The sequence below is a fragment of the Lampetra fluviatilis genome, chromosome 8 (assembly GCF_964198595.1).
Source record: "Lampetra fluviatilis chromosome 8, kcLamFluv1.1, whole genome shotgun sequence".
NCBI classification, from domain to species: Eukaryota; Metazoa; Chordata; class Hyperoartia; order Petromyzontiformes; family Petromyzontidae; genus Lampetra; species Lampetra fluviatilis.
In genome coordinates, this window is record NC_136282.1 from 15,294,558 (window position 1) to 15,311,361 (window position 16,804).

General features: G+C 44.9%; 1 protein-coding gene across 2 annotated transcripts in view; it reads right to left on the reverse strand.

The window, feature by feature from the left end:
• Nucleotides 1-12,368, reverse strand: part of TBXAS1 (thromboxane A synthase 1) — a 32,917-nt gene extending 20,549 nt beyond the window's left edge. Inside the window, exons 1-6 of one of the 2 annotated variants that reach the window (XM_078859277.1) lie at nucleotides 11,863-12,368; nucleotides 7,560-7,653; nucleotides 6,330-6,382; nucleotides 4,704-4,800; nucleotides 3,017-3,133; nucleotides 880-968 (exon numbers count right to left, since the gene is read on the reverse strand). In XM_078859277.1, coding sequence (XP_078715403.1) covers nucleotides 880-968; nucleotides 3,017-3,133; nucleotides 4,704-4,800; nucleotides 6,330-6,382; nucleotides 7,560-7,653; nucleotides 11,863-11,960 — 548 coding nt within the window. In that variant the 5' untranslated portion in view covers nucleotides 11,961-12,368. The remainder of the gene's footprint in view (nucleotides 1-879; nucleotides 969-3,016; nucleotides 3,134-4,703; nucleotides 4,801-6,329; nucleotides 6,383-7,559; nucleotides 7,654-11,862) is intronic. The other variant, XM_078859278.1, reaches the window with a different exon arrangement.
• Between the last annotated feature and the right edge of the window lie 4,436 nt (nucleotides 12,369-16,804).

A 16,804-nucleotide genomic window follows, 5' to 3' on the forward strand; every position in this document is an offset into this window, starting at 1 on the left:
TGAAAGAAAATCCCAGTGACGACGAGGCGAGAACCCACCGAGACCAAATGTCTCTCTTTCGACGGAGACCTTCGTTACAAAAGAGAAAAAACACACGGGCGTAGGGTTTGGGCTTCTGCGAGTGACCGGGAAGTCCCTTGTAAGGTGGCGGCAGCGGCGGGAGTATCGAGGGAATGGCGACGTGGTCCCGAATCGGCGAGGCCGGGGCTCCAGGGAGAGGGCATTTGACCTCGCAGCACCCAGCAGCGCTGGAGATTTAATTTCCTCTCGTGTCTGCTTACAACTCGCTGAATAACAGTCGCCACTCGGTTGCGCGTAAGCAGATTTTTTTTTTCTTCTCCCCGCGTTCAATTTAGAACGCGCCACGCGCCAGATTTTTTGGCGTCACAAAGGCGCAATGGATTTAGATCGGACTCATTATGTCCGAAGCAACCTCGCCGACTCGCAAAATCATTTGCTCGCAAATGATGTTTGCGCAGGTAAATTGAACACACCATTAACCGGTGCTTGTTAAATTAATCACGCGTTACTTATGCAGACACCATGGTAACAAATAACAACCGTAGAAATCTGGCTGCCATTTAAAATGTAAATGTGGAAGGTTTAATAATGCAAAGAATAAAACAAACCAATTACTTTAAAAAAATGCAATCTAGGGGGATATTAAATTTCAACGATTACTCATGAATTTGCAATTTTGGAAAATTACACATGCGCACACGCTCACTCACAAATACACATTGCAGCATGCATGCCATTTACGTATATATGCTTACAGTACTGGTAAAAAGAAAAAGGTATTTGTTAACGCAATCCATTAATGATCGCCCCACCCATCAATCAGCCGCTTAATGCATCATTCATTGAATGGATGCTAACCTCCAGACATCGAAGGCCTTGCCCAACCGTGCGTGAGCCTCCAGATTTTCCAGCAGAGTGTCCGTCGCTTGGTTAATGAGAGGCGACATCTGGGAATGATGCGGCCAAGCACATGACACGGCAGGGCGCACGGCGCCCCCAAACACAAGCGGGTATTACAAAGGGCCCAGCCGCCCGTGATAATAAACCACCAAAAGCCCGAGCAAAAAATCACCTTGCGCCACTGCACTGTAGCCCAAATTCTACGACGCACAGCCGGCGCTCCAGACAGATCGCACCCACCGCATCATAAAAACACGCGGCGAAATCGCGCCGTACAAAGACAATTCAAGCACGGTCCGTTTCGGTGAGGGGACGCTGCCATGGTGTAATTGGTCAGCGAACTGCACTCGCAATCCAGAGGTCACCGGTTTGAACTCCCGGATTGGCAGTAAAAGCAATAGGCGACCTGTTTAAATCACGCCGCCTCTGTCCATCCAGCAGCATAAATGAGTACACGACAGCCAGGCCATTGGAGGGTGGTGTGATGGTAGAGTACTCCCGCCTCTTCTGAGATGGCTGGCCAGTGTGGAAGAGTAGGCCAAACTACTCAAGAGAGGGACTCTCTCGGGCTCCTTTTAGCTGGCAGTGGTGTGAGCAAGTCAAATTGCAGGGCTGCACCTTTACCATCTGAGGCAACAGGTATCGGCATGCTGATAACTGCCCACTGTTAAAAACATAAATTAAGTATGTGTGTAACTTCCATCGTTTTTTGTGCTAGAAGATCAGCTCTCATAAATAAATAAATAAACACACCACGTGGCACTGTTGCAATAAGAGACAAGATTCCCATCAAAGGTCCACGGCTTGCAAAAACCACCGTCATCAGCTCCCAGCAAACGGCGCGGCACAGATGGCGCTGTGATAAGCGCACGCGTCGCTCCCCGGGCAGGCCACAGCAACGACAACAACAACAACAGGCACTGTACTGTTCACAAGCGCGACTCTCCCTTAAGACACCAGCTGCTTTATGCGATTTTCAATCAAAAAATTACTAATCGTGTTTTGTAAAAACAGCACCGTAGTTTAAAGTGCGGAAATTGTCTCATTCAAGGACTCTTTGTTCGCGGGATATATTAGAGGCAGTAATTGCCGTGAAAGTCATGTTAGTGGGCTTCTACAGGTGGTTCTTTCATCAATAAATGATGCTGATGAAATAACATATTTCACTGATATATTTTTACGAAAAAAAACTGAATTTTGTAAATATATTCTGCAGAATATGCAAACTTCCATTCATATATAATACGTGTAATAATTTAATGCCCCCTGTCAATCCACTAATGATTGAATGCCTCCCAATGCTGTGTTGTTCATGGGAGCTCTCTGACCATACTTCACTGTGCTGGTCCACATGGGTTCGGGAAGAGGGCCCAGGACTGGTTCAGATATCACTTGCCACTAATGTTAGTCAAGGCCAGGAATCAAACCCAGGTCGCCGGGTCAATAGCGCAGTCCACCAACGATTGTGCCACTGCTCCATCCGAACCAACATAACCTGCGTTAAATATCAAAACACTCGCTTCATCCCCATAATATAGAATACACATAAAACACACGCACAAAAACACATTTGAAAACTAAGTTCCTGCAATAAGCATGCTGCCACAACAGTGCCATGGTTCGCACACTCGACTTGCAATGCAGATTCCATCTCCTGGCGCGGCAGATGTAACAGCTAGCCAAGTTTTTTCAATCCCCCCAACCCCCGCACCGCCACCTCTGTCCACCCAACAATGTAAATTGGTTCATCGCTGTCAGGCGATCGGCAGGTTACGCATGGTGGGGTAAAGTGTGGGTACTCCCAACTGTTCCAAGACATCTGGCTAGGGTGTAAGACCAGGCCAAATAACCTCCGTCCAACGGTGGAGCATTAACAATCTGGGCCTCACCGATAACGAGACTTTGCAACGAGCTGACAAAAATGCATAAATAATTAAAGACGTTATACGATTTCGGCCGTCGAGATCTACTGTAAAATCAGCTGATGTGTGGAGACATTGCCTCAAGGGGGAGGCCGCAGCGGGTGGGCGGTAGGGCGAGCGGACGAGCGGGCGTGCGAGCGAGTTGGCGTGCGAGTGAGTGGGGGTCAGGTCACCTCTCTCATCTTGGCGGCGCTGAACGTGGGCGTGAGAACGCTTCGCACGTGCTTCCACTCCTCGTCCCGGAGCATAAAGATGCTGTCGCTCATGGGCTTGCTGGTCAGCCGAAACTCCTGAGCTCGCCACACGTGACAGCGGGGGTTAACGAGATTTCAGCGCGGCCACTGCCACGGGAAATATGATGGCGGCGGAAGTCGGTCGTGCCACAAATTAAATATTCACCTTTAAAATTTGGCCTCATTGTGTTTTACGCTGCCTGTTACCAAATCACACATAATGCGTCCATCATCATCACATCTTGGAAGCTAAGCAGTTTGAGCCTGGACAGGGCTAAGATGAGCGACCGCCAGCATGTCAGGTTAATATAGGCTGCTGCAGGGCTATGTCATCTACAGTGGACAGTATAAGCAAAATAATTGTTGTACTGTACTATGCTCCAAAGCCGATGCGTGCCCCACCTACGCCAAGCCATACTGACGAGCGTGGTGAAACGATTAATAACTCCCAAAACTAATATGACGTGGAGTGGGAGTTATCATCCAGCAGTGGATTGACAAAAGAGCTGCACATGTATTTTAGTCTGTGTTGAGCGCCTCTCCTTGACTGCAGAATTACTGGACACCTGCCTGTAGTTTGCCGCTGGCAATGAGTTTTCGGTGATTAACGTGCCGATATACACCCTGACTAGTCCTCTGCCGAGGACACTCATGGCTGTCGTAAGATTTTACAGGAGATATAGCGCCGCGCAGTAACCGCCCCTTGTCATCTTGCAGAACGACTGGCTGTCCCCTCCAGCCTTGTCATTTCAACAAATCATTAAATCTCAAAGGACTGCTTCCTGCAGAGAAAAACGAAACTAATTAAATACAAAAATCACAGGTAGAGAAAAAAACCGCCACAACTACAAGAACCACTTGCTAGTTTTTACGTTAAATATCTCGATAGGAGTGGTGCCATGGGCTACAACTTTATTTTGATACTCATCTGGTATGCACAGTGTAACTAAAGATACACGAGATTCATAACAATTATTATAATAATACTTTACAGGCCCTCTGTCAATCTACTGGGACATGAAGGCCTCGCCACGCTCGGGGGAGTGGGTCGGTGGTTGTTGGCGGCCGAGGGAGCCTGGAACCGGTTCAGAGATCACTCGCCACTGATGTTGGCCATGGCTGCGAATTGAATTCAGGTTGTCGGATTCATAGTGCAGGGCGCTAACCACCGCACCACTGCTCCACCCCAGTTGACATTAACGTCGACATTATTGCAAGACACAAAACACACCTACCATCATTGCAAGTATTTTGAGATGCATCTGAATGCAGACGCTATACACATACACAAACTGTAAATTACTTTGTCGGAAATCACACTTTACTCCCTAGGTCTGATGCGTTTTTGTTAGTTGTGTTGATTATAAAATCTAGGGAGAAGGCGAGCAGCTCAATGCAGATTCTGAATAAGTTCCCGGCGCATGCATCGAAACGTCAGACACCGTGCCAATCAACACACGATCCAACCATGTAATGCACCGGTAAGAGTTACGAACTCACATTGAAAATTATCGTCAAAGTACAAATTATAATAAACCCAGGCACGTAAACATTAACGCATTGGCGCGTGCATGCGTGTGATCGAGGCTCGTTCGTCAGTGCAGCTGGCAAGGTGATGGACACTCACCATGCGGTTCACGAAGTTGTTGAAGTCTTTCACCAGGATGTGCTTCAGCATGTCGGGGTCAGCCACCACCAGGTTCATTCGCCGCCCAAAGTAATACCTGGGCACGGGCGAGACGACGTCGACACAGCCGAGGCCGCAGCTCACACAGCCCTTACACGTTTCCTTTGCTCTGCTACTGGCCTAGCACAGCAGGAAGCAGGGTCATATACAAGATCGCCTGCCTCTGCCACAATGCCTTCACATCTGCCTGCCCACCGTACCTTTCTTCATTATTGACAACTTTCAGCTCAGCACACGGCAGATGCCTGCACAGCGCGACTCACGACCTCCTCTTGATACCAAGATCCAGGATGGTCATGTCTACGCGCCACTTCTCGGTGGCAGCCCCAACAGTCTGGAACGCTATCCCTCTGCACATTCGCAGCATCACCTCAATCGCCTCCTTCAAGAGAGACTTAAAAACTCAACTCTATAACCACGCTTTCGAGCGACTCTGAGCTTGGCTCCGTGCCTCTGAGTTGTGGCCGTTACGTCCGCAAATTGGCGCGCGTTATAAATTGCATTATTATTATTAAAAGGGCCAAGATCAAGATGTATTGACGGCCAAAAGTCGTCGATGCCACCGCACCACGCCAATGCTTTCAACGTTTCACCACATCCTGCAGCTGCTGGACAGTAGACACGTGACCTCCAAGATCTGCCCCCAACAGCCTTCTCCTTCCCTTGGTCACTAGGCTCAAAAAAACTCAAGACTGGAAGTGTCCAGCTTGGTCAAACTGTCATCTATTTCTACTAATTGGTAGGCACAAAAGAAAGATTGAAATAAAAACATCTCACCACCAACCTTTGCGCATGTGGCTCTATTGTCTCTCGCTGGTCCTGCCTACCAGGTTTTATCTGCAAGGACCTCTGTTTTGTTATGGCTGTGTGTCTATTTGCTGTGGTTGACTCATGCCCACTCGTGTCTCTTTTTTATGGGGCACCTGTTGATGTATGTCCGTGTGTCTCTCTCTCTCCTCTCTTGACTCTGTCCACCGAGGTTCTATCTGCTAGGGCACCTGATGGATTTTGAGTCATGCGCCTCTCTGTTCTGGGGGTTGGCTCTCCACCAGGTTCTCTGTACCACAGAGGATGGTAGGTGGCGGAAGCCAAGAGAATAGCCACCGGCCTTCCGGCTGCACACTTTCCTACACCTACTGTTGAGAGTAAGGAATGGGAAGGTGACTCGCTTGGGGATGACCAGGCAGGACATCGTGGCTCGCTGTCTAATGGTGGAAGCTGCCTCGGTTAATGTCCACACAGTAAATATGAGAACAAAAAACAACCTCTACAATGCACTGTATTGTAAAATGAATTTTCTAAACATAAGCCAAGAATTGCTTATCTCTGCTTGTTCTCTCCGCTCTGGAGAGAGGCCACTGTCCACAACATTAGTCTGCTATTCGTTTTGCATCTTGAGAAGTAATTAATGACCGTAGTGAGGTTTTTTTTTACCAGAGATTGTACATCGTTGTCAAACACAAAGTATATAATGTTTATTTATTAATATAGACAAAACAAATGTACACGTGAACACGTGGGTCTGAGATTTTCTTTGTTTGCGGTGAAGGAGGAATGATAACTTACCCGCACACTTTCCCATATTTTTCCACCAGACTCTCAAGTCCCTCCAGGAATCCCTGGGGCAGAAAAGCTTTACTAGGAACTTAGAAGTCATTACTAAAATGGAAATTACCATTAATTATAATTAATTTGCATCGTACACTCGTGTTGTTTGCTTTTAGAGGTATGCACAGCTTGAATTTATTATTTTATCTAGATTAAGGTAAATTGCATGAATAAATATATTTTTAAAAACCCACTGATGTAAACGATGAAGAAGTACAACACATACAACTTGCAGGATAAAAGCACACTCAACAGTAAGGGGATATTCAAAAATTGTATTAGCATGTTTTAATTAACATAAACATTTTTATCTGCAAAGTAGTGTTGTAAGCCAGAGTATGGTTTTCAGAAAAGGTCCATTTACTTTACAAGTTCATCTTGCAATGCAAGAGGAAATAGGGGAGAGTGTTGGCACAGCGGTAAGTGCACTGCACTATAACGACAGTCAACCCAGTTCGATTCCTAGTCATGGATAACATCAGTGATGGATGATATGAACCTGCACTTCTTCAACCTGCAGTGACCAACATGGTGAAGTATGGTCAAAAATTCCTCATGCCCAGCATGGTACATAACATGGGGAGACTTTCATCAAGCAGTGTCTTGACAATGTGCTGCAAATTACTACCCAGTGTGATGATAAAGATATCTTGCTCAGGAAAGGTCATACGTTCCATATGTGCACTAATGTTTTTTTTACGTGAGGATGCAATGGGGAAAGACTATCAACTGAAATCGTGGATAACTTAGCACCTGCTGGGTTGAAGAATGATGGCCGTTATCCTGGTTGTGAAAAGGCTTTGTTTTTGTCAGGAGGTCCCATCTTTAAAATGGAACCATTTTCCACCACCAACGTGAGCTTGTTTTCCAGTGAAATATAAATATATATTTCAAAGGATGTTATTGCTTATCAAACCCGTGAAATATTGTCAAGAGTGGCCGATTACAGTACCTGAATAATTTATACGAGTGAAAAAGGCAAAATAACATGCATTTTTGATATGCAACAGCTGCAAAAAAAATGAAGGGCTGGTGTAATAAAAATGTGTTCTAGGAGTGAAATATCTGGTCGCGTTTACAGAACGCTGTAATCCCTGTGCATATTAAATTAAACCACTTTTGTGTTTACCATTGTGTCACGCGTAATTACTGCCATTAATTGTCTGCGTGGTGATTAGTGTGACTTGCCTTCCGGAACCAAAACATGTTTCCGAGGAAAGGCATTGGGCGTGGATGAGGCACACCCAGCTCCTTCAGACGCCCAAATGGGTAGATGGAGTACCTACAAAACAAGACAAAGATCGCCTGCGGTAAAGCCGTTTGACTGACTGTTGGTGCAAGCAGTGTTAGCTAGCACCAATTGAGGCTATCACAAAACACGAGGAGGTGGGTGACGAGCAGCACCACGCCCAGCCGGCTTTGTCTACCCAACGCGTATGTTTACACACCGGGGCACCAGTTGCTGAAATGAGGCAGAGTCGAATTAGGGGAGACTTAGGACCGGTTAAAACGTTCATCACGGCACGACCGTGCCCCCACACAAAAACTACACGGGTACACACACACACAAGACATACGCACGTGAGATCCCAAACAGGAAGCAAGAAGCCATGATTGAATGAGTTTTGTATTTATTTTTACCAGGTATTTAAACCAGGTAAACTCGTTGAGACCAGACGTTTCTTTCTCAAGAGAGACCTGGGTGGGAGGTACATACAGTGCATCACACAGAAACAAAAATAATTGTACATGAAACAGAAAAACTGGTTTCTGAACGCAAAACAATTCAAGATGCAGGAATCGCACAGATGACAAATTATGTATAATCATATAAATGACAAGCTATAACATTTTGAAGGCAAATCTTAACAGCAAAATTTCCATATTTAAAAATAGTTTTAGAATTTAACATGACAATTTGCATCTTAGGTTACGCCGATTTTCACAGTTATTAGATTGGCTATGCCTCGTGATAAACTATTTATAGACGTCTTGAATAGACTATCCAATGCAGACGTATTGTCACACGTGTAGCACGACGAAAGCAGTCCTGCCATAGAGATGTGGTGGCCACAAACGTGCTCATTCACATAAAAGCGTAAAGCGAAGTGGGACACGGGGTCCACGCCCCTTAAGACGTTTACACCACATCATCAAAAACTGGCATGAAAATGCACACAAGTTGGTAAAGAGTCGTTTCAGTAAGTCAGATCTATGAAAGGTAAAAAAAACCCTCTGCTTTATAGAACACTGCAAATTTCTGACTAGTAAATATATATTTTGAAACTTCCTGCATTTCTATACTGTAATGGTAACAGCCAATATGTGAAATGGCAGTGAAGTTGTTGTGGTGATGCAGTGGTTAGCGTACGGTGCTGTGAAGCCGATGGCTTGAATGCGATTCCTTTGCCACGGCTATCATCAGGAGCGAGTGATATATCTGGTCGTGCACACTCCACCCACCACCTTTCACCAATCCACGCGGAACACCGCGGTGAGTTATGGTCAAACCAACCTGACGGCCAACACAGCAGAGGGTGGCCTTCATCCAGCAGTGGATTGACAAAGGGCGATAGAATATTATCAATCATATCACAATTCTTTGTTCCCATGCTGAAAATGTGAACAATGATGACCTTGCATAACTGGTTTTTTTGCATCACCAAAGGGAAACCGACGCATATTTGGGGGTTGAATGCTTGTCACTAAAGAAGGATATTATTGCTGACGCCACAACTTTTCTCTTGAAAAGGACACATTCCCGCTCCCTATATCTCACCAATTGATTTAGAGTTAACACCCTGCTGAATGTCTGGTGATATACAATACTGTACATACTGTTTAATTGCCAGCAAAATCATGGAATAGAAGCATGTCAAACAACCGACAGTGTATGTGTTTAGGCATTGTTTGTGTTTGGCCATGTTTGTTTGTTGTAGTACGGAGTTAGAATGATGGCTTTAATCTAAGTTGTCTTGTGGTTTTTGTTGTTGTTTGACTTGCATCCCACTGGGATTTTTGCACACAGTGTTGGTGTACGGTGCTTTTTTTTCTGGAAGACTTTGCAGTATTTTCCTGGATTTTTCTGTTTGTGCATAGTCACTTTAAGATGTTTTCTTGTTCATGTTTTTGTTTTTTGTATGTTGCGGTTGCACCCGATTCAAGAGCCGAATGGCTCACAGGGCTATACCAAATATATGAAAACTGAAAAAAACTGAAACTCTATGAACACTATCCGGACAGCACTGAGATTTCATAAGGAAGGCTAACATTAAACGGTGTTGATTGTGAATACCAATAAAGGAAAATAAATTTGGCAGGGAGTGGGGATGCAAAACTACTGACCAGACAACTTGCGCAATTATCCCACGAGCATGACGTGATCGGGTTAAGTAAAAGTGTTCACTTAAAATACAATATGAATGTATTGGGCAGGGGTCGGCAACCTGCGGCTTCAGAGCCGCATGCGGCTCTTCAAGGACTGCTTCGTGATTAAGGAACACCATCTACTATTCACCACATGCATTGCGGCTCTTGATATATTGAGTATTTTTTTTACCGAATTCGAAAAAAAAATGGCTCATGTTATTTTGTTTTTTCCAACCCCTGGTGTAGAGCATCTAAATATTATCAAGTCTCAAGACACCGTACAAGATAGTGTGATAAGTACATCATGGAGGAATAAGAGGCACGTAGATATTATCTTAATGTTTATATCACTACTGTACAGTCACTCACAGAGCATGTCGAAAGCTTTGAGTTAAACTGACGGCTGGGGGGAGGAACTTATGGAACACACGAACAGAGGAAAAAGTGGGACTGGTTTCGTCTTTCTGGGTCCCATCGGCAGAGCCAGGCTATTGGTGTGCAACCTCTAAGAAATATTACAAAAATGTCAGTTCAAAACAACAGTCAAGGTAGATTAAGCCCCCCCCCCCCCCGTGTGGCAACGGGAAGAGGAGGTGGGTCACCAGAGGTCTCACACACACAAACAGGACACCGCACCAACAATGAATATCGTCTCCTTGCTGCAGCTTTATGAATGTTTGTACTCTGCGGTCAGGATCCCCTGGTTTATGACCTCAGGGTTGCTGCTGAGAGGGAGAGAGTGCGGAGGTGAGAGGTGGGCAGGCAGACCTGGCCATCTCCCCCACGGTGCCACCGGAGGCACTTGCTGGGGGCCGCCCTCTGTGCCTCAAGGTCATTGCGCCTCAGGGCAACGTGCTCACGTGACTTTGTCAATTATTCATCATCATCAGCTATGATCAAATCCACTGCTGGATGAAAGCCATCTGTCGCCATCCTGCAAATGTAATGGTCCACCAGGACCCGCACACTAGCTGATTTCAACACTCCATCTTCACGTTAGACGTCCTTTTGGAACGTGTTTTAGATTCCTTGGCTGGCCCACTCATTATTCGTGGCCATCGGTCATCACAACCGCTAGCCATCACGTACCCTGTCCAAGTTCACTCACAGTCCAGTACTTCCCACTTAAAGTACTTTTTTAAACACCATTACTCCACGGTCAATATGTGACCACTTTAATTTCCCCCTAGTTTATCAACAAAAATGTGACACAATGCTTGTCTACACAAAGTCGAATTTTTATTTAACTGAAGGTCAGCGGTCTGACTTTGTTTACAGGTAGATTCAATTGTCGAGACCCCAACCGATTATAATTAATTATTATACTACCTTGACTTAAAGCTTTCGTGACTGCAGGAATTCATATTCCTGGCTTTACCGAAAGACCCAAATAATATTATAGTACCCTTTCAACACGTGAATAAATACTGCATTGCGGTGTTGTGAACGCGATGGCTCCATATCCTACCGAGGAGAGTGTTGACATATTTAATAAGCGTACCGAGATTGGTGGGAGAAGCGTAGGTAGGGACTTTACATTTAAACGACAGCTCCATGCCCCCGCGGTTCCTGCCCCACTGTTTTAGTGGGGTGTCTATAAATGGATCACGCGTGCGCAGCCTTTTAAACACGTGCGCTGCCCTTTAAACACGTACAGGCGGCGACTCTATTAAGCTCATTATGATGCCCGTAATGCGTTCCCCGCCGACTCACGTCAGCCCCATTACACCCCAACACGCGCGCACTGTTCGTCATCAGCCACGGTCAATCCACTGCTGGATGAAGGCCTCCGCAATGCCCCCAACACGGCAATGTCTCGCACGACTGCGATGTTAACCATCCTCCTGGCGTCTTCACACCCGAGCTGCTCTCCATCCATCGCCCCAGTATGCGAGAGCACTTTGGCAACCCACTTGCTGGATAGAGGTCTCGAGCAGTATCAGCCACTTGAGGGGAGGGGGGTTAACCATACTTCACCATACTTCACCACACTGGTTCGATTGGTCAGTGACGAACTTAAGTAAAAGTTTGGCCTAGGCGGAGACCACTCTCGTCACGGACGCCGCGCCGCACGTAATGGCACTCGAATGCACGAAGAGGTCAGGGCGACCGTGCGTTTTACCAGCACAGCAGCCCCAAGAGCAGAAGCAGCAGCCATCCCGTGGGGCCACCGATCCACCACCCTCCCTGGGCTGCCTCCTCCGCCGCCGCCGTGTCCATGTTTTCGGTAGGGCGATCAGGCGAGACCGAGGTCCCGGTTAGGAGCAGGCCGAGCCTCGCGTAGACCTTCACTCGCCCTCCTCCACGTTTCCCGCTGCAGTGTTGTGTCCGCCGATAACCTGAATACGCCTGACGTCGTCTTTAACGCCGTCTAACTACAAACGTGTTTCCTCTGCTGGGATCGTCACCAGCCGTCCGTGCTGTGTGCAAAGTGTTTAGTAATCTCTCACGGCTCGGTAGGTCGGTGGGGGCATGCGGGCATGTGGAGGTGTGCGCTAGTTCTGTATTGATGCAGCTGCAGAGCTTTGCCTGTCACTCTACGTGCTGTTGTTAATTAATAATAACATTGTACCTGCGTACCCGCACTCACGAACGCGGTGAAGTATGGTGAAATAACCCTCCACAATCCGCAAGGGGCGAGGTGAGCGCCTCATACAGCAAAGTACACGGATCTTAGACAACCCGTTATAGAGAGAGACTGACTCAATTACCTGCATACCGATAACCCTATCACCTATGTTTGATGTATGTTCACCTACCACCAAGGTGTAACTATCTGCCTACCTGCCAGTAATCTTTTTGCCTACGAATAAACTTTCTGCCTACCCGCATATAACGTTCGATTCCGTGTCTAGATACGTGGCAGTAACGACCGACAGATCATTACTTGCCTACCCTGCATACAATGCATGGTTTCATACCTCTGCCTATGTTAAATAACATTTCGGCATACCTCACTTTATCTGATGTAAGTGTACCTGAATTTAATCTTGAATAGCTTGCGAATTACCTCTCAACAACCATCCCTACCGATGTGAACTCATTTGTATACCGATCTGTGACTTGCCCATTTATCTTCTTATAGCTGGAGTAGATATCTGCCTATTTGTCAGCCTGTTCACACCTGTCTGTCTGCCAAGCGTGGATATTAGGATTCATGGGCTGTAATCGCACGTGAAATGTGCTTGAGAAAGCGTGATGCTCATAAAATATAAGTACATGTTAATTTGTAACGCGTTTGGTAAGCACAGCAGCTGTTTTCGTAAATTCCATGCAGGCTATGATTTGTTCTTTTGCGATTAATCATTTACGTTTATGATGCCCCAGGCAGGTCACTGTGACGGAGAGTTTTTTTTTAATGTCAATCAATACTCTGTACCTTTAGTGAATGTGATCATTCATGATAATTCCATCAACATTGCTAAACAACATCATGTTTATCAGCAAGTTTGGTGTGTACTCACACCACCATCATCAGACATGGCCAGTCCACTGCTGGATGATGTGTCCCCAATCTACCGCTGTCTCTGACGATCCTACGATGTAATAATGCACCCGAATACTTGCACACCGAACTGATTTCATCGCTCCGTCTCCTCGGTGGGTGTCCTCTCAGATACCTTGTTTCTTGGCTGCCACTAAATAATTATTCTTGACCATATGTCTGCCATCATTCCGTACGGTCACGTTTGTAATACATTTACAAACAACAATAGTCGTGTATTTCACTTGTCCTCAACACATGTCATCATCAGTCCACTGCTGAATGAAGGCCTCTCCACACCATCCGTATTACAAAGGTAACTGCTTAGCTCACGGTACATGACGTGAAAATCCGTATGTGCATTACATATACATTGAATGAGATCTACACTAATTATGGTTAAAAGGTTGAGCGGTGGCGAAGTGGTTAGCGTATTTCATTTTGATCAGTTGGCCAGGTTCATCGAAACGTCGTGATATATTTTTTTGTTTTATTTTATTTTTCTACCTACGTGACTTTACCGAAAGAACCAAAGAGTATGGTTTTGATTCCTGGACGCGGTCTAACATCTATGGCGAATAATATCTGAACCAGTCCTACCCCCTCCCCCGTACAGACCAGCGTGATGAAGTATGGCCAAACAAACCCCATGATCCTACATCGCGTGAGGAGGCCCTTATTCAGTGGTGTATTGACAAAGGAGGGCCATATATTATTATTAGGCCCTATAATGATAGTTAAGGTGACTTTTATGTTCTTGCACCTATTGCTCAAACCAAGTAAGTGATGTAAACGCACCCATTCCATTGTATCCCAGAGATAAGTGGCGGTTCTGTTCGGGTCCACGCCTATAGGTGCCAACATGTATTATATGTTCCTCGTGTGTGTGGTGCTGGGTCAGTCACCGGGCCATCAAACCGCGGGTCATTGCTGCATGTGAAATACTACTGCCATTGCTTGTTGTATTGAACATTTTGGTTAATTTGCAACCTCGTGAGATAAGGCGCATGTAATAAACTGTAATATATTATGTTCAAAAATAGAATTGTGTTGGATTGTTTTGTTGCCAGCAGTTTAAAAAATACCTGTTTCTTAACAAAAAAGAATTAGGAGGTTAACGTTTCAAGCAATGGGCCTGTGAAAGAACACTTTATTTGGTTATGTATGTCAACTTAATCATTGCGTTCTATTACATTATATAGATGTATCTGTATGATGTTCCTTTCAGATCCATGGTTATTAACAGGTAAAAATGCAACACTGCAATTTCTTGCTCACGCCACTTCTGGTGAAAGGAACTCCACGTGGAAGTGCTCTGGAGCGCTCTTCTAGAGGTTATTTGGCCTACTCTTCCACGCTAGCCAATCATATTGTAACAGGTGAAAGTACCCACATTTTACCCCACCACACGTGACCTTCCAATTGATTCACTGTGGTTTCCCCGTGTATTATTCTGCCTGGACTGGGGTGGGGGGGATAGAATATAAAATATACTTGCCCAATGTTTCCACTGCCACTCCGGGAAATCGAATATAACGGCGATCTTTTTGGATAGATAAAAAAACAATCGCGAGTGTTTGTTAAGCATTGTTTGTAGAAAGATACTAAAATACAAAACGACACCGAAATGCGAACTTTACACAGATCACCAAGCTGTAAGTAAGCTACCTCATATACAGTATGTTCACATTCAGTTGTAATGTGTACGAACGTAGGTTAAAAACAACAAATTAGGCAGACGGCTATAATTAAACTGTGGAAGAGAAGAGGGATTTAAGGTGGATGAACAAACGAGGAGACTCGAATCCCTGCAGGGGCAAATGTTTACCTATAACACAGTGCTGGTCTCTAAGCGCCTCCGTCAGAGTGAGACTGCCCTCTGAGTACTGTGTCTTCACTGAGCCATAATTGCCACCCAAATGTGTATTTGTCACCCATCCCCCCAGCTTGCGTGTGCATTTGTATGAGCAGCTGGGATGGGAGCAAATTTGCACGAAGAATAAATGTTCATCTGCTCACATGTTCTATCCATTGCCAGTTTACAGGCTCTGCTGTGATATCATTGTATAAGTACGTCATGTAATCGCACTATAAAATGCAGTCTCATAGACTGACAAATGTGTCCATTCTAGATTTGAAGTGTTCGTGACTGCAAGGATCCATACGCTTTGGTTCTTTCGGTAAAGTCACGTAGATGAAGATAAAAATAATAATAAAAAATAATAAATTGAAAGTAACTAAATAAGAAGAAAATAAAAAAAATAAGGGAAAGGTTATTTATTTATTTTATTATTTTATTATTATTATTATTTGTATTTTCACCTACGTGACTTTACCGAAAGTATCAAAGAGTATGACAAATGGGTGTCGTGTTAACGAGATTAAGTTGATTTCTCATGGATGTTGTTTGCCCATACTTCACCACGATGGTCAACGCGGATTGGCGATGTGCAGGCCGAGTTCTGGTTCAAACTGTTAGTCGCCACTGATGGCTTGGGAATATCAACTCGGTTTGCCAGGTTCATATTGCAGCGCTAAATCACTGCGCCACAACTCAAGTTTCATTTATTAGATATAGCCCTGTGAGCCATGCGGCTCTTAAGTCGGGTGCAACCACAACAAACAAAATATGAACACAGAACATCTTAAAGCGACGACGCATAACAGAAACATCCTGGAATAAACCAGCAAATATAAAAAAAAAACGTATTAAAACGCTGTGTGCAAAATCCCAATGTGGCGCAAGTCAACAATAACAACCATAAGACAATTTAGATTAACCATATGTTTTCGAATCACCAAAATAAAGCTATAAAAACAATGTAACAACAGTAATCATAGGCATTGTGATTCAAATTTAACAATAAACTCAAGTACGTGGATGGGAATGTCGATTCTATAACGGCGTTAATTACAGAACACTGCCTAGGGGTAGTCACTTGTTGTCTACTGTGGGCTTGGGTCTCCTCTGGTGATGATTATGTGAACATTGTAATGTCCACGTGCCTAGCTATTAAATTGTAAGAAAAAAGTGTAAATAGTAACCGAATGAACATGCAATGTTATATTAACAAGTATATGTCCTATTGAGATAAATCATTCGTGTACCAAGGTAAATTGTCCAGTGGATATGTTAATAATACACTTCATCATCATCGACTGACAACGCAGTCTTAACTGCTTGTTTACTAAGTTTCAAGTTAGAGCTCATCAGTATAAATAACGCATGATGCGGTTGATTTTCGTCGTTTGAAAACACATGGGCATATTTGTAGACTGTAGCTGTTTAGAAAAAAGGTTACGTTCCAAATCAAGATTCCAGCTATTTTAGTTTGTAACTATACAGAGAGTGCCATTTCTGATTTCCATACTCTAAATACCAAAATCGACCATATCACTATAAATGAGTCAAATAATGGGGTTGAGTCAAATAATGGGGTTGAGTCGGGTTCGTGCTTCCCAACCTGTTTCACTCCACGTCACACTTTCGAGCCTGCTCGATCTTCGTGGCACACCAAACCAAACAATCACTCTGGCCCCGGATGGGTGGTAACACATTGTGTCGCTGTGGCATTGCGCC